The 20,880-nt window shown below is 42.2% G+C and overlaps 1 protein-coding gene across 5 annotated transcripts in view; it reads right to left on the minus strand.

Annotated features, from left to right (window-relative positions):
* The window catches only part of si:dkey-12j5.1 (uncharacterized), a 409,564-nt gene that overhangs the window by 370,616 nt on the left and 18,068 nt on the right, over nucleotides 1-20,880 (minus strand). For all 5 annotated transcript variants that reach the window (XM_068006739.1, XM_068006729.1, XM_068006764.1 and 2 more), the window contains 4 exons: nucleotides 11,739-11,848; nucleotides 9,355-9,501; nucleotides 8,559-8,708; nucleotides 7,312-7,415 (listed from right to left, as the gene is read on the minus strand). In XM_068006739.1, coding sequence (XP_067862840.1) covers nucleotides 7,312-7,415; nucleotides 8,559-8,708; nucleotides 9,355-9,501; nucleotides 11,739-11,840 — 503 coding nt within the window. In that variant the 5' untranslated portion in view covers nucleotides 11,841-11,848. The remainder of the gene's footprint in view (nucleotides 1-7,311; nucleotides 7,416-8,558; nucleotides 8,709-9,354; nucleotides 9,502-11,738; nucleotides 11,849-20,880) is intronic.

Below are 20,880 nucleotides of genomic sequence, written 5' to 3' on the forward strand. Positions count from 1 at the left end.
GTGCATCTCCAACAAGAGAGAGTCTAACCATCTCCCCTTGATATTCAACGGCATTACCATTTACGAATCCCCCAGCATCAACATCCTGGGGGTCACCATTGACCAGAAACTTAACTGGACCAGTTACATAAATACTGTGGTACAAGAGCAGGTCAGAGGTTGGGTATTCTGCAGCGAGTGACTCACCTCCTGACTCCCCAAAGCCTTTCCACCATCTACAAGGGACAAGTCAGGAGTGTGATGGAATACTCTCCAGTTGCCTGGATGAGTGCAGCACCAATAACATTCAAGAAGTTCGACACCATCCAGGAAAAAGCAGCCCACTTGAGTGGCACCCCATCCACCACCCTAAACATTCACTCCCTTCACCACCAGCGCACTGTGGCTGCAGTGTGTACCATCCACAGGATGCACTGCGGCATCTCACCAAGGCTTCTTTGAATGCACCTCCCAAACCCACAACCTCTACCACCTTGAAGGACAATGGCAGCAGGCACATGGGAACACCACCTGCACGTTCCCCTCCAAGTCACACACCATCCCGACTTGGAAATATATCGCCGTTCCTTCATCGTTGCTGGGTCAAAATCTTGGAACTCCCAACCTGAAACACTGTGGGAGAACCTTCACCGCACGGACTGCAGCAGTTCAAGAAGGCAGCTCACCACCACCTTCTCAAGGGCAATTAGGGATGGGCAATAAATGCTGTCCTTGCCAGCGACGCCCACATCCCATGAACGAATAATAATAAAAAAAGTACTAATTCCTTATCTTTAATTATCTTAACTAATTGCTCTGCCACCTCCTCTCGTACCTTTTTATTCACACTACCATAACCTTCTGTGAAAATAAAGGCAAAATATTAATTTCGTACCTCAGCCATTCCTTTATGTCCCATAAGATTTCCTTTTCATCTGGTCAGTTCCACCCTTTAACTACTTCTCCACATTTTATGATTATAAAATCCTTTACTACTACCTTTCATGTTTTCTGCCAATCTTCCTTCATACCCTCTCAACCTTTGATTTTTTTTTTTACTACCCTTCAATGTTTTTATACTCTGCTTAATCTTCTTTCCTGTTATTAACCCTAGATTTGCCATGACTCCAAGTCTTATTTTAATTTCTCTACTCATCCAATGAGCCTTTGGGAAAATGACCAATTGCATATTTGTAGTTACTGGCGATTTATTTTTTTAATTGATATTAATGTTTCTTGTTTCGTACAATCACTATCCAAGTCTGTAAAACATCAAAATTAGTTTATCACAAGAACACAAAATATCTAAGGAAAACAAGCACACTGGCATAGCGGACATCAGAAACCTAGTAGAGGTATGGTTAAGTATAACAACTCCTAAGTATCTATTATTTTATGAACTTCTTTTATGATTTTAAGTGGCACTCGAAAATACTTAACTGTGCCTTTCACCTTGCTTTCATAGAATCATAGAATCATAGAAGTTACAACATGGAAACAGGCCCTTCGGCCCAACATGTCCATGTCGCCCAGTTTATACCACTAAGCTAGTCCCAATTGCCTGCACTTGGCCCATATCCCTCGATACCCATCTTCCCCATGTAACTGTCCAAATGCTTTTTAAAAGACAAAATTGTACCCGCCTCTACTACTGCCTCTGGCAGCTCGTTCCAGACACTCACCACCCTTTGAGTGAAAAAATTGCCCCTCTGGATCCTTTTGTATCTCTCCCCTCTCACCTTAAATCTGTGCCCCCTCGTTATAGACTCCCCTACCTTTGGGAAAAGATTTTGACTATCGACCTTATCTATGCCCCTCATTATTTTATAGACTTCTATAAGATCACCCCTTAACCTCCTACTCTCCAGGGAATAAAGTCCCAGTCTGTCTAACCTCTCCCTGTAAGTCAAACCATCAAGTCCCGGTAGCATCCTAGTAAATCTTTTCTGCACTCTTTCTAGTTTAATAATATCCTTTCTATAATAGGGTGACCAGAACTGTACACAGTACTCCAAGTGTGGCCTCACCAATGCCCTGTACAACTTCAACAAGACATCCCAACTCCTGCATTCAATGTTCTGACCAATGAAACCAAGCATGCTGAATGCCTTCTTCACCACCCTATCCACCTGTGACTCCACTTTCAAGGAGCTATGAACCTGTACTCCTAGATCTCTTTGTTCTATAACTCTCCCCAACGCCCTACCATTAACGGAGTAGGTCCTGGCCCGATTCGATCTACCAAAATGCATCACCTCACATTTATCTAAATTAAACTCCATCTGCCATTCATCGGCCCACTGGCCCAATTTATCAAGATCCCGTTGCAATCCTAGATAACCTTCTTCACTGTCCACAATGCCACCAATCTTGGTGTCATCTGCAAACTTACTAACCATGCCTCCTAAATTCTCATCCAAATCATTAATATAAATAACAAATAACAGCGGACCCAGCACCGATCCCTGAGGCACACCGCTGGACACAGGCATCCAGTCTGAAAAACAACCCTCGACAACCACCCTCTGTCTTCTGTCGTCAAGCCAATTTTGTATCCAATTGGCTACCTCACCTTGGATCCCATGAGATTTAACCTTATGTAACAACCTACCATGCGGTACCTTGTCAAATGCTTTGCTGAAGTCCATGTAGACCACGTCTACTGCACAGCCCTCATCTATCTTCTTGGTTACCCCTTCAAAAAACTCAATCAAATTCGTGAGACATGATTTTCCTCTCACAAAACCATGCTGACTGTTCCTAATTAGTCCCTGCCTCTCCAAATGACTGTAGATCCTGTCCCTCAGAATACCCTCTAACAACTTACCCACTACAGATGTCAGGCTCACTGGTCTGTAGTTCCCAGGCTTTTCCCTGCCGCCCTTCTTAAACAAAGGCACAACATTTGCTACCCTCCAATCTTCAGGCACCTCACCTGTAGCGGTGGATGATTCAAATATCTCTGCTAGGGGACCCGCAATTTCCTCCCTAACCTCCCTTAACGTCCTGGGATACATTTCATCAGGTCCCGGAGATTTATCTACCTTGATGCGCGTTAAGACTTCCAGCACCTCCCTCTCTGTAATATGTACACTCCTCAAGACATCACTATTTATTTCCCCAAGTTCCCTAACATCCATGCCTTTCTGAATCTAGAGCAGAGAGCCATTAGCTGAGCAATTCCAATGTATGAAAGTCTTAAGCACATTCTCATAGAAAGAGTATGCAAGGGTAATGCAGTAGGTGTAATATATTTGGATTTTCAAAAGGCCGTCGATAGGGTACCACATTGTAGACTCATAGCTAAGGCGAGAGCATGTGGAGTCAGGGGGCAGGTTGGAGAATGGATAGCAAGTTGGCTACAAAACAGAAAAGAGTAGGGATTAAGGGCAGCTACTCAGACTAGCAAAAGGTGGGAAGTGGTGTTCCACAAGGATCAGTGCTGGGATCACTGTTGTTCATAATTTATATGCGCAATTTGGATTCAGGAATCAGAAGTACAACTTCAAAATTTGCAGACTACACCACATTGTGGGGTGTAATTGTCAAATAAATTTCAATATAGATAAGTGTGAGGTGGTGCATTTTGGTAGAAAGGATAAAGAGGCCACATACTACTTGGATAATAAAAGGCTAATTGGGGTAGAGGAGCAAAGGGATCTCAGGATACAGATACACAAATCACTGAAAGTAGCAACGCAGGTTAATAAGGCCATATAAAGGCAAACCAAGTACAGGGGTTCATTTCTAGAGGGATAGAATTGAAAAGCAGAGAAGTTATGTTAAACTTGTATAGAACCTTAGTTGGAGTAGTGTGCAGAGTTCCGGTCTTTCTTTTATAGAAAGGATATAGAGGCATTGGAGAAGGTGCAAAAATGATCCACAAGGATGATACCAGAACTGAGAGGATCTACTTATCAGGAAAGGCTGAATAGGGTGGGGCTCTTATCTCTAAAGAGAAGGCTGAGGGGTGACCTGATAGAGGTCTTTAAGATAATGAAAAGGTTTGATAGGGTAGACGTAGAGAATATATTTCCACTTGTGGGAGAGTCCAAAACTAGAAGTCATAAATATAAAGTAGTCACTAAAGATCCAATCGGGAATTCAGGAGAAACTTCTTTTAACCAGAGAGTTGTAAGAATGTGGAACCTGCTACCACAAGGAGTAGTTGAGGCAAATAACAAAGATGCATTTCAGGGGAAGCTGGATAAGAACATGAAGGAGAAAAGAATAGAAGGGTATGCTGATAAGGTTAGATAAAGTAGGGAGGGAGGAGACTCATGTGGAGTATAAACGCCGGCATAGACCAGTGGGCCGAACGGCCTGTTTCTGCGCTGTAGTTTCGATGTAACTCAATGTAATTCTCAACATGGAGTTAAGCACCTCCAAGAGTCATTTCAAAATCATTTAACCTTGTTTATATGAATTTGTGTTTATAAAGAAAGAACAATGGATACTAAGTTTGATTACGAAGTAGGAAGCACATATTGGGGTTGGATGATATTCAACCATGACAAGAAATGGTTTATATTTTCATCTGAAATAAAGCCACCATTGCTTTGACATTAGTCCCATGTAACTTATTTTTGGTTACACACACACACACACACACACACACACACACACACACTCTCTCTATGTATTGTAGTTAGTTGTGGTTAGTTTCTGCTCACAGTAGGTTTCGTGGTAGACAGTGCGACTAATCCATGCAGTTGTTCTGTATTTGGTCTGTTTATGTATCAGAAAGTATTATTTTTATGTCAACAGGATTTACATTAATTTTATTCTGCGGTGGTATCTAGATCAGTCTCACCTGCAGTAAAGCTGGTCAGATACAACCATATGTGTTTTCTTTCCACAATAAAAATAAGATGCACATGCATAAATGATACATGGATATACACAGCAATTTCTCTTCCCCTCTCCTTTTTCCTTCCAAACTTCTTGAGATGATCCACACACATGGAAGATAAGCAGAAGGGGAATATTAGCTCCCTAAAAGAACTAAAGGAGCGTCACTATTTTTCCATTCGGCTTAGTCCACGCCACCTGATTCCTTTCATCCTCGCCCTCTTTTCCAATCACCCTGCCTTTACTCTATACGTCATGTAACTCTTAAGCCCTGTTGTACACTTTCCTGCCTCTAGTCTGAGTTCCCGCTCACCAGGTGCTGTTCTCTCTTTCACATAGGCTGACAGGTTCAAAGATTACTACAAACTGAAGGCAGGATTATCATGTCCAACCACATTTTCAGAAAATCAGTCTATTTTCTTTATCCCACTCACATATGCAGGATGTAGCTGTGGTTTAAATTACAAGACACCTTAAGGTGCATTAGCATCCCATTTTCCCCCTCTTCGAACCTGCTCACTATTATACATCCTGTCCCAATTAGGAACACAACATAGTTTTGGGTTGTGAAGTTTTTGAAAAACCTGAGTGCCATTTCAATCAGTTGACTCTTGGGAAGGGGGGCGGGGGGGGGGAGGGGGGGAGCATTCGCAACCTGAACCATGTTGGCATGTTGTGGCACTTCAACGAGCAAGATTAGATACTTAAGTAATCGAGTCCACTCAAGTGGATCAAGGCATTAAAACCCACATTTGAATGGATTCAGAACCTTTTTTTTTTGAAAAGTAAACCTGAGCATTATTTATGTCAGCATTGCTTAGTAGTAGCACATTGGCGTCGGAGTCAGAAGATTATGGATTCAAGCCCCACTTAAGTACTTGAACACATAATCTAGGCTGACACTCCAGTGCAGTAGAGAGAACGATGCATTGTCAAAGATACCATCGACAGTTGAGATGTTAAACCGAGACCCCCTCAGGTGGATGTAAAAAAATCCCATAATTCTTGTTTTCAAAAGAGCAAGGAGTTCTGCAGTGTTTGAGCCAACATTTATCCCCCAACCAACATCACCAATATAAATGAATTGGCCATTTATCTTATTGCTGTTTTTGAGATATTGGTGCGTGCAAATTAGATGCCATATTTGCCTACAAAACAACAATGGCTGCACTCCAAAAGTAATTCATTGGCTGGGAAGCACATCAATACATCTTCAGGATGTGAAAGGCACTATATAAATGCAAGCTGTTGCTTTCTTCTTCCTTATCGCAAACAAAAGCTTTTCTAGCTGAAGGTTACAAGTATCTAGCAAAATCTTACCAGTCTGATTAATTATTTTTCTAGGATTTGTTTCCCAGTTTATAGAGTTGAAGATTAAGTGCTAAAATAACTTCACTGTATGATGTGCCAGAAAACATCGTAATATGCAGCTTCTCACATGGAAGTGCCTGTCAATTAATTTCTGAAATAAATCACAGATATGCAATACATATATCTGAAATATATTGTTCTAATTAACTTCAGATTTATGCAAAACAATCCAGTTTATAACTTAGATCCCTTAACATTGGTTCCTTTCCCTGCCACAAACTCTGTTTCCTAGCCACTGATTCTATCCCCCTACCTGGCCACTGTCTCTGGTTGAACCAGACTGTTTACAACCTCGTCGTCCTATTTAACCCCGAGCTGAGCTTCCGACTCCATACCCCCATCATCACCAAGTCCGCTAACTTCCACCTCCGCAACATTGTCCATCTCCACCATGCCTCATCTGCTGCTGAAACCCTCATCCACGCCTGGTCACCTCCAGACTGACTGTTCCAATGATCTCCTGGCCGGTGATTTCCCATTCCCCTACCTTTCATAAAGTTCAACTCAGCCAAAACTCTACTGCCAGGATCCTGTCCCATACCAAACCCTGCTCACCCATTGCCCCCGAGCTTGCTTACCTACATTTACTGCTGGTCCCCCAACGTCACAATTTAAAAATTTCTCTCCCTCAAGTTTGAATCCCTTCATGGCCTCGCCCCTCCCGAACTCCATAACCTGCTCCAACCCGACAACCCGACAACCCTCCAAGTACTCTGCGTTCCTCCAACTCTGGCCCTCTTATATTCAGAGGTGGAGCAATTAAGTCTGTAGTGGGAGTATACAGTTCTGGAATCGGGTATTTAAGGAGATAAAGCATTCATGAGTTGAAAGGTGTTTCCTAGCTCAGAAATGACCAATAAACACACGGTCGCCTCATCAGCTTACATGTCCAGTCTGTGAAACCCCTCTCTGTACAACAACACTAATCAACTCCCCTCTCTTCTCACCCCAATCGAAAAAAAATTACTCCAATTTTTATATTTTCTAAACTACATGGATTAATTTCGTTCGTGATGGTTTTGAGCTCAGTTTTAAAAATTACTGAAACAAAAATAAAATTAAGATTGTAGCAGAATACAGCCCTCAAGTCAACATATTATAATACTTTACCAGAGGTCAGTGAGGAAAATCTCTGCCAATGAACAAAAGGCCGTAGAGATGTTTTGGGGAGTTACTTCAGCATTATCAGGAGCACAGGCTGCTGCTTGTGTGGCCTGTCCAAAAACAATGTCACAAACTTACTTGTATTATAAAATACACTGTAAACTTAGAATTTCACAATTATCCACAGCAATTTTTTCTTACTGTCATTCAGCACCACAGACACTGGACTTTGCCAAAAACGCAAGGGGCACCAGCTGTTTTCCAGATTGCATTTAAAAACTACTGGTACTTTGTTCCAACTCGCTCACAGAGTTATTTAAATCTTTTGATTAGGTTGGCATCAAATATTGGAGATGAAGGAAATCATTCAAAAGGCAGTCATGAGCGATGTGTCACGGCTTGGAAGTGTTTGAAAATCGTACCCTTTCAGTTTATGCCAATATTAGAGCTAAATTAGCAATCACATTTGAACTAGTGGAACCTTTCCATGTGTTTTCTTTTAAATAGTATAGAACTGGTTAATTTGAATTGAATTTGTAACTTGTTGAGTTTAAGTTGAGAAACATATGAGTGCTTAAATAACTCCAGATATAGCTTCACCTAAAGAAATCCATTTGTTAAATGTTTCATATCATCACCAAATTAAAATGGAAGATTATACATCATTTGTATCCAGCGAACACAGGACAAAATGCTGATCCTGAAGAATATAACACACCAATGCATACAGCTACGCTATCAGATATTGCACCACCCTGACTAATGCCACGCAAGCGTACAACTACAACAAAATGGAAACCAGCGTAAAATTCTGAAATAGGTAACAAAATCAGAATCAAAAGCACTCCCTCGAGCATTAGAACAGAGACAGCAGTGGCACTGAAGGACAATGGTCCTTTCATATTGACTTGTGGGTGTCCGTGAGTCACAAGGTTTATTCAGGCTTAATCAAAATTTCTCCAAAAATAAATTGTTTCAATCATTTTTCAATTTTAATAGATACAGTGTAACAGGTTAACAGTTTATTTTTAATAGTCAAATTAAAAATCTGAGCTTCAAGTGGAAGTTTATACCAATCAGAATACATAATAAAAAACAAACAAGCCAAAAATTAACCAGCAAAAAACATTTACAATATTGCACTAAGACTAACATATGCCATGATGGTTCTGCATACAGTATCTGGAGCATGTAAAATTCAACCAATATTTCTCTGTTAAAAAGCTGGATAATCTTAAAAGATTACTACTCACCATCTCCTTCTGCTTTTGGTAATTTTTAATCATGAGTTCAATCCCTTTGTTGAAGTACTGTACTGCCTCCTGTCCACAGTGGATCTGGCCCAAGTACATGTATTTAGCATAGCCTTCGTCAGGACTCAGCACAACAGCTTGCTGAAATACTTTCACCGGAGTCAAAGAATTCTTTTTTTCTTTTTTATATGGTATAGCTTTAATTAATTCCACTACAAAATGTCCCTACCTCTCTGCAAAACAGCAGTATGACATTCTAGAATAGCCAATATACTATAAAATTTATAGGTCTGTATACACAGTTTATCACACAATATAGTTTCAATTTTTAAAATCTTAAATTCAAGCAAATTGCCTTTAAACAATTTAACTTCAAAATTACTATAATGTTAATGATGTAACTCTTTCACCTTTAAGCATAAAAAAGCCACATGTAGCTCGGCAATGAAAATGCTGCCTATCACCACCTGCCCCCATCTGAAGCTAGATGTGAATAGTTCCCACACAAATACAACAGCTCCCCCTGGTGGGATACTTTATCGTAGACAAGGGAAGGTGAAGCACCTTGTTCCAAGTTTACCTCTCGTGAGCAGATCATGGATAATCATCAACAGCAGTCTTGGGAATTGTCCATCACCCAGATTGTCTCACTTTTGGTGAGAGTCTCTGTGTGTGAGCATGTCCTATTGTCACCTTGTCCAGGTCTCCCACAAAGCTATAAAGGTTGGGTGAAGAAGATAGTTTAAGAAAGCACAGTGAATTCAAAGCAAGATGGAGCTTCCTGCCAAAAGGATATTTCTTTTGCTTTGTCTGAGTTTCCAAGCTCAGCAAAGATGTTGCCCATCATATCAAGTATGGTCAAATTGTTAGGCTCCAAGTCCAAAGCTCGCTGACAGAACATTTGTGCCAGTTCAAAATTAAAGTTGTCCATGCATTCCTCAGCCTGAAAGTGCACAAATAAATTTAGCAACTTCTGTTTCCTCAAGTAAAAAATAGATTTTAGATCAAGTACCGTTCTAGTACATTTACACACGGTTCTGCTACTATCTAAAAATAAATCAATCATTCTGCTATGTATGTAGATGAGCCTCTCTCAAAAGATGTCATTAGTGACATTGACATCAGTGCTGTGGTGAGGACAAACACTTCCAGGGTGGAAACCAGATTGAAGTGATTCATTAAGGGAGTAAAGCCAAAAGTGGCTATGGAACTGGGTGACAACAACGTATTTGAGGACTATAAAGGAAGATTGGACGGTAGTTGCCCTAACATGGTTCCACTCCTGACACAGAGCACTGGAGCATCAACTGACACTGCACTGCTGGGACACAGATTCAACCCTTGATCCATCAAGTTCCCAATTTCAGGTATTTTGCAGAGAGGAGCTTGTAGGATGGGACCGAGGTAAGGGGGTAATTTGTGAGGCTGAGGATGGAGGCCACAGCATTCTGGATGAGTTGCAGCATTGGAACAGAAGTTGTCCATGGAAATATTTTAAAGAAGGTAACAAAACCCAGTTACAATGCTCTGCAAGAAATAATTAAAGGATTTGCATTTACATAGTGTCTTTCACCATTCCAGGTTATTCCAAATCTCCTTACAGCCAATGAAATACTTTTTGAAGTGTAGTCACTGTTGTAATGTAGGGTAATATAGAAAGATATTTAAGCTATGCGCTTTCTGCTCACCTATGGAGCAATATACTGAGATAAATAAATCTGACATACTGAAAAAAATGGAGAGATCACAACAGCAGCATGATCCCAATCGTATAAGGGAAAAATAACTTGGCAGAAGTACTGCATCACGGAAAAACAATTCAAATCCTCTGAAATTATAAGAGATGGAATGAATCCATGTTCAAAAGGCTGCATTAATCTCATTGATATTAGATCAAACAGCGATTCATCAAGATTGACAATAGATAGGATAGGATGTTGTGACACTGAAAAGCAATTATCTCCAGTTGACTGACACCTTCAACTATCTATTATCTAGACTTATCAATTCACACTTATGAAGGACACTGCAGCCAATTCATCTGGAGCTGAACTAATGAGCAATAACCTGAAAGATTCAATTTTAACCCCATACATAAACAACAACATAGGGCAGTACAATACAGTGGGGTTCCAATAGGTCGGGCAATAGACTCACATCATGGTAAGAGCTGTAGTGTTGTCACTAGGATTTTGATGAAGCATAATAGTGGGCATTTACAGTGAGGAAGCAGACAACCACCTCTATTTAAACTGAGGTTGTGAATGTCCAATTAAAGAACAGAGGCTTTGCAAGTCAATTTAAATAAAGGCTCTCCATAACATTTAAGTGGCAGATTGAGCCAAGGACAGCACCCCGAATTTAAAACACTCAGTACTCCAGCACAACTGGAGCACTACCGGAGGGTTCTGCTATGCAGCCATATTAAACGTAAAAGTTCACACAGCAAAAATCCAGAAGCTACATTTAAAGAATATTAGGCCACCCAGTATTTTTACATGTTTTAAATGCCTGATTAAAGCACTGGAATTGTCTATCTCGGTCATACCATGGTGGTTTAGACTGAATGGAGACCTAGGGATTCCCACAGTGAGAGGGAACAAATAAACAAACAGGGGGCAATCTGGTGTATTTTGTGATGCCCAATCACACAATATCTTTGATAGAGGTCCAGCCATATTTTCCCATTTGAGTACAACTTTCTACTTTGCACTTTACATTCCACAGGTTTCCATTCTCACTGGTCAATCCATAAGAGTATGCATTCCGGGGAAGGAGAGTCTGCGTGACTCCATATATTTTGGACAAGATTTTTTTTAATTCACAGATTTTAGTTCATTTGTGTGTTTATGTTTATATCATAGAGGACAGGGTCAAAAACTAGTGATTGCGTGATGAATGTTGTGTCCAGTCATCTTAAATCAGAATGACAATTTAAGCACCAGCCCTTTGTTTTTGAACAAATTGTGCTCAATTTTCCTTTGTTAGTTCCTCTGACATGGAAAAGATCTTTATGCTTTAGAAGGCTAAGTGTGTGCATAAAAGTTCTGATCCCACGTTCATTAATCTGATTAGAATGCTTGACAGAAACATTATTACGTTGTTCATTTCAAAAACTGTAACATTGTCCTTTTAGCAGAGAATTTTATTATCTTTCTTTAATTTTGAAGAACAGCTTACTTTTTCCAACAATTGTTCAACCGAATATTTGCCTTCTGTTTTCTTCTTGGCTTTTTTCTCCATTTTCATCTGCATCCTCTCCCGAACATTTAATCCAGCCATTTCAAATCCTGCAACACGAACAGCCACAATTCAAGACAAGCTGCTTTTATCAGAAAACTTTAAATACTGTAAAAATGTTATATATTTGCATTAGTGTATGCATCATTTTACATTCATTAAAATGTCCAGTCAATAACTGCACAATAAAAGAAAACATAAACAAAGCAGTTAAAGCTCAATCATCAAAAATATTTTCTAAGACATGACAACATTTTCCGCTGATATTGTTTTTATTTCAGTCACAAATTAGAACATAAAAAGGCTGATTTCAAGGAACTTGAAAGATAACTTTATTTTTGCAGTCATCTCATTAGTGGGCAAAATACTTCCTGACCACTTCTCTATCATACTATGTGATTTTAATGATGTATTGTACAGCAGTACGAACTTGGTATAAGCAAGGTTATAAAACACAAGCAATGGAGACAAAAAGAGTCAGTAATTTAGTGCGACAGGATACAGAAAAACAGAAGATTAGTTACACATGAAATTAACCAACATGGACGTGTTGCAAATAATGGCCCAGAATTTGCTGAAAAAAATAACAGCGTGTGAACGATGCACATGCTTATTAATGTGCAAATCAGCCAGCAACTTGTGGCAAGGAAGAGATAATCCGTGAATTGCGAAATGTCACAAGATGCTGGCCGATTTGCACGCCAGCTTCGTGGAAACTGCATCTCACCCTCAACATCGCCGCATTTGCACGTTAATTGCCCATTAAACTCGCCACAGAAAGTTAACAGCGCAAGTATCCTTTTAATGACAAGATAATTGGTCATGACTGCCAATCAAACTGCTCAGAAAGTAAACAATTAAAAGCGTTGGGTCTCATTCCTTCAGGTTGGAGACTTAAATGTCAAATTATAAATTTTATTTCTTTTTCTTACTTTTCCTTTCTAAGAACATAACATAATAGGAGCAGGAGTAGGCCACACAGCCCCTCGAGCCTGCTCCGCCATTCAATCAGATCATGGCTGATCTTCGACCTCAACCCCACTTTCTTGCCCGATCCCCATATCCTTCAATTCCCCTAGAGTCCAAAAATCTATCTATCTCAGCCTTGAATATACTCAACGACTGAGCACCCACAGTCCTCTGGGGTAGAGAATTCCAAAGATTCACAACCCTCTGAGTGAAGAAATTTTTTCTCATCTCGGTCCTAAACGGCCGACCCCTTATCCCGAGACTATGCCCCCTTGTTCTAGACTCTCCAGCCAGGGGAAACAGCCTCTCAGCATCTACCCTGTCAAGCCCCCTCAGAATCTTTTATGTTTCAATGAGATCACCTCTCATTCTTCTAAACTCCAGAGAGTATAAGCCCATTCTACTCAATCTCTCCTCACAGGACAACCCTCTCATCCCAGGAATTAATCTAGCGAACCTTTGTTGCACCGCCTCTAAGGTAAGTATATCCTTCCTTAGATAAGGAGACCAAAATTGTACGCAGTACTCCAGGTGAGACCTCACCAAAGCCCTGTACAATAGTAAGACTTCCTTACTCTTGTACTCCAACCCCCTTGCAAGAAAGGCCAACATAGCATTTGCCTTCCTAATTGCTTGCTGTACCTGCATGCTAACTTTTTGTGATTCTTGTACAAGGACACCCAAGACTCTCTGAACATCAACATTTAACAGTTTCTCACCATTTAAAAAATATTCTGTTTATCTACTCTTCCTACCAAAGTGAATAACCTCACATTTCCCCACATTATACTCCATCTGCCACCTTCTTTCCCATTCATTTAACTTGTCTATATCCCTTTGCAGACTCTTTGTGTCCTCCTCACAGCTTACTTTCCCACCTAGCTTTGTATCGTCAGCAAACTTGGATACATTACACTCGGTCCCTTCATCTAAGTCATTAATATAGATTGTGAATAGCTGAGGCCCAAGCACCGATCCTTGCGGCATCCCACCAGTTACTACCTGCCAACCTGAAAATGACCCGTTTATTCCTACTCTGTTTTCTGTCCGTTAACCAATCCTCTATCCATGCGAATATATTACCCCCTATCTCATGAGCCCTTATCTTGCATAACAACCTTTTATGTGGCACTTTATCAAATGCTTTTTGAAAATCCAAATATACTACATCCACTGGTTCCCCTTTATCTACCCTGCTAGTTACATCCTCAAAAAACTGTAATAGATTTGTCAAACACGATTTCCCTTTCATAAAACCATGTTGACTCTGCCTAATCATATTATGATTTTCTAAGTGCCCTGTTACCACTTCCTTAATAATGGATTCCAGCATTTTCCCGACCACTGATGTCAGGCTAACTGGCCTGTAGTTCCCTGTTTTCTCTCTCCCTCCTTTCTTGAACAGCGGTGTTACATTTGCTACCTTCTAATCCGCTGGGACCATTCTACAATCTAGGGAATTTTGGAAGATCATAACCAATGCATCCACTATCTCTGCAGCCACCTCTTTTAGAACCCTTGGATGTAGGCCATCAGGTCCAGGGGATTTATCGGCTTTTAGTCCCATCAGTTTCTCAAGTATTTTTTCTCTATTGATATTAATTACTTCAAGTTGCTCACTTTCATTAGCCCCTTGGTTCCCTACTATTTCTGGTATGCTTTTTATGTCTTCTAGTGTGAAGACAGATACAAAATATTTGTTTAACACATCTTTCATTTCCTTATTGCCCATTATAATTTCTCCTATCTCAGCCTCGAAGGGACCCAACGTTTACTTTTGCTACTCTCTTCCTTTTTACATACTTGTTGAAGCTCTTACAGTCTGTTTTTATATTTCTTGCTCGTTTACTTTCATATTCTATTTTCTCCCCATCATCAATTTTTTGGTCGTCCTTTGATGGTTTCTAAAACTCTCCCAATCCTCAGGCTTACTTCTTGGCAACATTATAGGCCTCTTTTAATCTAATACTACCCGTAACTTCTTCAGTTAGCCACGGTTGGATCACTTTTCCCATGGACTTTTTATTTCTCAATGGAATGTGTATTTGTTGAGAATATTGCAATATTTTTGAATGTTTGATATTGCTTATCAACCGACATACCCTTTAATCTAATTTCCCAATCTACCTTAGCCAACTCGCCTATCATAGAATCATAGAATGGTTACAGGATGGAAGGAGGCCATTCGGCCCATTGAGTCCGTGCCAGCTCGCTGCAAGAACAATCCAGCTTGTCCCACTCTCCCGCCCTAACGCTGTAGCCCTGCAAACTTTTTCCCTTCAAGTACTTATCCAATACCCTTTTGAAGGCCATGATTGAATCTGCCTCCACCACCCCCTCAGGCAGTGCAGTCCAGATCATAACCATGTGCTGTGTAAAAAAGTTTTTCCTCATGTCGCCTTTGGTTCCTTTGCCAATCACCTTAAATCTACGTCCTCTGGTTCTTGACCCTTCCGCCCATGGGAACAGTTTCTACCTATCTACTCTGTCTAGACACTTCAGGATTTTGAATACCTCTATCAAATCTCCTCGCAACCTTCTCTACTCTAAGGAGAGCAACCCCAGCTTCTCCAGTCTATCCATGTAACTGAAGTCCTTCATCCCTGGAATCATTCTAGTAAATCTCTTCTGCACCCTCTCTAAGGCCTTCACATCCTTCCTAAAGTCTGGTGCCCAGAACTGGACACAATACTCCAGTTGTGGCCAAACCAGTGTTTGATAAAGGTTCATCATAACTTCCTTGCTTTTGTACTCTATGCCTCTGTTTATAAAGCCCAGGATCCCGTATGCTTTTTTAATTGCTTTCTCAACCTGCCCTGCCACCTTCAACAATTTGTGCACATATACCCCCAGATCTCTGTTCCTGCACCCCTTTTAGAATTGTACCATTTAGTTTATATTGTCTCTCCTCGTTCTTCCTACCAAAATGTATCACTTCTTACTTCTCTGCATTAAATTTCATCTGCCATGTGTCCGCCCATTCCACCAGCCTGTTTATGTCCTCTTGAAGCCTATCACTATCGTCCTCACTGTTCACTACACTTTGAAGTTTTGTGTCATCCTATGTAATTGGCTTTAAGTTTAAGACTCTAGTTTCTGACTTAAGTACGTCACTCTCAAACTCAATGTCTCTTTCTCTCTCTTATAATCCAATCTTTCTTTCCCTCTCTTTCTGTACCTGATTTGACATTGAATTCACCCACTCTAATTCACCCTCTTTCTCAGTCCTTTATTTATTTCTCAATCCTTTAATCTCATTGGTTAAGGAGATGAACTGTTGGTCCCGTTGTTCACCAAGGTCCCAGATACCCTGTTGTCCTCACCGCACATTATCAGCTTGGACTTCCAGTAACTTTGTGGGAAAAAAATGTTAACACCTAAATGTGCTAGAACAAGTCTAACTAACAGAGCACGCCACGAGATTTTTAGAATCTGAGGGAATCAAGGGATATGGGGATCAGGCGGGAAAGTGGAGTTGAGGTCGAAGATCAGCCATGATCTTACTGAATGGCAGAACAGGCTCGAGGGGGCGTATGGCCTACTCCTGCTCCTATTTCTTACGTTCTTATGAGATGCCCTGCTCCAGCAAAATCTGGGCGTATATCTCTATCTTAAGCAAACCTAGCAATCAATTAAAGTGAGCTTTTTGCAGTATGTGCATTAAACTCCTAAGTGTTGAACAGGTGAGGAAATGTCACTAAGTTTGATTAGCTTTTTGAACTTTCTTTTACAGTTACCTGCCCTATGAATGGGAGATCTGTAGACTGGAAATTTAATTTTTCATAAATAACAATACTGTTTCCAGGCACATTTGGCTATGGAGCTTATCATCAATATACTGATAATTGCTACCAATTTCCTAACTTTTCATCTCTAGAACCTGGGTTCAAATCCAGCCTAGTCTGATGAGATGCATCTATTCTTTCTACAGTTCTTAAGGTCAGAGTGAGCATTTTTAAAATGCTCATTCCCGGGATGCAGGCGTCGCTGACAAGGCTGGCATTTACTGCTCATCCCTAATATTACATGTCAACACTACCCCAAATCTAACTCAAGGGCTGGTGAAGTCTTGGGGAGGATCACTTCGGACTCACTCCAGGCTTTAACAGGCAATTTACATTTTACAAGTTTAGCGCGGCTATAAGACAAAACCACTTTGCAACCATGCTAAACTTGTAATGTAAATACACTCCATGTGTAAAACATAAAAGCAAACAGGTCACTTACATTTCATACTTCTACAGATTATCCTAGGATACAGTTATACTATAAGATAATAGCTCATGATACTGTGCACTGTAAATTAGTACTATATAAGGCTAACTCTAGTGTCATCAGTAAATACTGGTAATTTAAGGTCACCACAAATCCCTGCTCTATGCTCGACTGTTGTTAATTCACCATGGGGCAATCAGCGCTCTTGTTGCGCCCCCAGTTAGTAATTGATTTGTGGGTGAAACTCTGCCTTTCACTTGCACAATGCTCGTACCTCTCTTGGACTCACTATCATCTTAAATCATCAACTCCTCTTACTACTTAAGCATCACTAAACAAAGCAAACATCTAACAAAAACTGCTGAGAAAGTCAAAACCCAAATAACCTAGTCGCCAAATTTGCTGGCTGCATGTGCCTCCACTTTATGCTCATCTAGCTCTTGCACTTTGCTACTCTGTTGTAGAATACTGCGCTGCCGCCTGGGCTCACTCGACACACACTAAACTGGTAGATGCTCAATTGCATGCTGATCTTCATCTTACGTCAGGTATATTGCACCCTGCTCCCTCCCTTGGTTACTAGTCATCTGCAACATTGTTCCTCCACATCTTTGTCATTCAGATGCAGTAGCAAAATTGGTGAATAGACTTCATGACTAAAGCACATTGCGAATTTACTGATTTGTTTTATCCACCAATATCAAGGCTCTCTTCGACACACCCAATATGGTCCGCCATTCCTTATCCCTTTGACTTTTCCTTACCAACTCACTGGCATAAAGAGTGGACAGCAGATGCTCCTATAAATCACCATAACATCTCTGACCGTCAACCAGGGTTCAACTAGTCATGTTGTAGTTGAGCCTCTCAGCGACTTTCGAACTACGAAGCCTCCACGCCTTGCTATAGATTCCACCACTTGCCCCGCCCAGACTGCCGTGGTGGCGGTGTGGCCCGTATCACCAAATCACACCTTGGTCTGTCCCCTACTCCTCTGGCACCTTCTCTTCCTTTGAGCAACTCACCTTGTTTCACCCCTCTCACCTCTCCTTTAAAATCCTCGTTCTCTACTGCCCCCCCCCCCACCTCCAAGTTTCTCACCAAGATATAGTCACTGCTTTCCTCCCTCAGCCTCTGCACCAAGTTATTGTTCTTCCATGGTGATTTCAACCTCCATCTCAATTCAGCCTGCCCTCTCTCCTCTGATTTCACTGCCCTCCAATACTCCCTTAATATCTCCCTCCAAATAAACTCCCCTATCCATATACATGGTCACCCCCTCGATCTTGCCATCTCATGTGGCCAATCTAATCCAATCGTGTCAATCACAGATACGGCATCTCTGATCACTTCCTTGAATCCCTCTCCACTCACATCCTCCTTCCCCCTCCTAACCCCACCTTCTTCTGTGTCCGCCCCTGGAAAAAACTCTCCCCCAAGTCACTTACTCCAGCACTTTCAAATTCCCAACTGTCTAGCCTTTGGCCCTCCATTAACAATGACATTTCTGCAGCTACCAATCTACTCAATCACATCTTCACCTACACCTTTGATGCCCTTGTCCCCATTACTCTCTCTCTCACCCCGGTACGGCCCTCATCTCCACCCTCTTAAATCTAAGGGACACAGACTTGAATATTTATGGCAGACAACTGGTTGAGCCATTCATCGCCAGATCTGGCTGGACCACATAAAGCACTATCAGGTCCTGCTGTCCTCTGCCAAAACTGCTCACTATTCCAGGATTATCCTGGAATACAAAGATAACCCCCAGTTTCTCCACTACAAACCATATTTTTAAACCCCACTCCCCTGCCCCCTCCACCCTCACCACCAACAACGTGCAAGGAGCTCACAGACTTCTGTCACTAAGGTGGAGACCATCCATTCAGCTGCCTCTGCCACTTCCCTCCCATCCCCCAGCCCACCAAGCTAAACTTCCCCTAAGGCTCCCCCCTGCCCTAGCCCTGAATGCGCATGTTTAGTTTCTCTCCAATCTCCCCTCATGCCCTTTCCTAGCTCAGCTTGATCACAAGACCATCTCCTGCTCCCTCGACCCTATTCCCACTAAACTGCTGACCACCCAACTTCCCTTCCTGGCCCCCTTGTTAGCTGATATTGTTAACGGTTCCCTCTCTTCAGGTAGTGTCCCCCTCCTCTTCAAATCTACCTTCATCACTTCCCCTCCTCAAAAAACGCACCCTTGACTCCTCTGTCCTTGCAAATTACCACCCCATTTCCAACTTCCCTTTCCTCTCCAAAGTCCTCGAACGGGAGGAGGAGGCTCTGCAAACATCCCCATTCTCAATGATGGCGGAGTCCAGCGCGTGAGTGCAAAAGACAAGGCTGAAGCGTTTGCAACCATCTTCAGCCAGAAGTGCCGATATCCCCACCATCACGGAAGCCAGTCTTCGGCCAATTCGATTCACTCCACGTGATATCAAGAAACGGCTGAGTGCACTGGATACAGCAAAGGCTATGGGCCCCGACAACATCCCAGCTGTAGTGCTGAAGACTTGTGCTCCAGAACTAGCTGCGCCTCTAGCCAAGCTGTTCCAGTACAGCTACAACACTGGCATCCACCCGACAATGTGGAAAATTGCCCAGGTATGTCCTGTCCACAAAAAGCAGGACAAATCCAATCCGGCCAATTACCACCCCATCAGTCTACTCTCAATCATCAGCAAAGTGATGGAAGGTGTCGTCGACAGTGCTATCAAGCGGCACTTACTCACCAATAACCTGCTCACCGATGCTCAGTTTGGGTTCCGCCAGGACCACTCGGCTCCAGACCTCATTAAAGCCTTGGTCCAAACATGGACAAAAGAGCTGAATTCCAGAGGTGAGGTGAGAGTGACTGCCCTTGACATCAAGGCAGCATTTGACCGAGTGTGGCACCAAGGAGCCCTAGTAAAATTGAAGTCAATGGGAATCAGGGGGAAAACTCTCCAGTGGCTGGAGTCATACCTAGCACAAAGGAAGATGGTAGTGGTTGTTGGAGGCCAAGCATCTCAGCCCCAGGACATTGCTGCAGGAGTTCCTCAGGGCAGTGTCCTAGGCCCAACCATCTTCAGCTGCTTCATCAATGACCTTCCCTCCATCATCAGGTCAGAAATGGGGATGTTCGCTGATGACTGCACAGTGTTCAGTTCCATTCGCAACCCCTCAGATAATGAAGCAGTCCGAGCCCGCATGCAGCAAGACCTGGACAACATCCAGGCTTGGGCTGATAAGTGGCAAGTAACATTCGCGCCAGATAAGTGCCAGGCAATGACCATCTCCAACAAGAGAGAGTCTAACCACCTCCCCTTGACATTCAACGGCATTAACATCGCCAAATCCCCCACCATCAACATCCTGGGGGTCACCATTGACCAGAAACTTAACTGGACCAGCCATATAAATACTGTGGCTACGAGAGCAGGTCAGAGGCTGGGTATTCTGCGACGAGTGACTCACCTCCTGACTCCCCAAAGCCTTTCCACCATCTACAAGGCACAAGTCAGGAGTGTGATGGAATACTCTCCACTTGCCTGGATGAGTGCAGCTCCAACAACACTCAAGAAGCTCGACACCATCCAAGATAAAGCAGCCCGCTTGATTGGCACCCCATCCACCACCCTAAACGTGCACTACCTTCACCACCGGCGCACTGTGGCTGCAGTGTGCACCATCCACAGGATGCACTGCAGCAACTCGCCAAGGCTTCTTCGACAGCACCTCCCAAACCCGCGACCTCTACCACCTAGAAGGACAAGGGCAGCAGGCGCATGGGAACAACACCACCTGCAGGTTCCCCTCCAAGTCACACACCATCCCGACTAGGAAATATATCGCCGTTCCTTCATTGTCGCTGGGTCAAAATCCTGGAACTCCCTTCCTAACAGCACTGTGGGAG

Source organism: Heptranchias perlo, chromosome 2 (assembly GCF_035084215.1).
Source record: "Heptranchias perlo isolate sHepPer1 chromosome 2, sHepPer1.hap1, whole genome shotgun sequence".
Lineage (NCBI taxonomy): Eukaryota > Metazoa > Chordata > Chondrichthyes > Hexanchiformes > Hexanchidae > Heptranchias > Heptranchias perlo.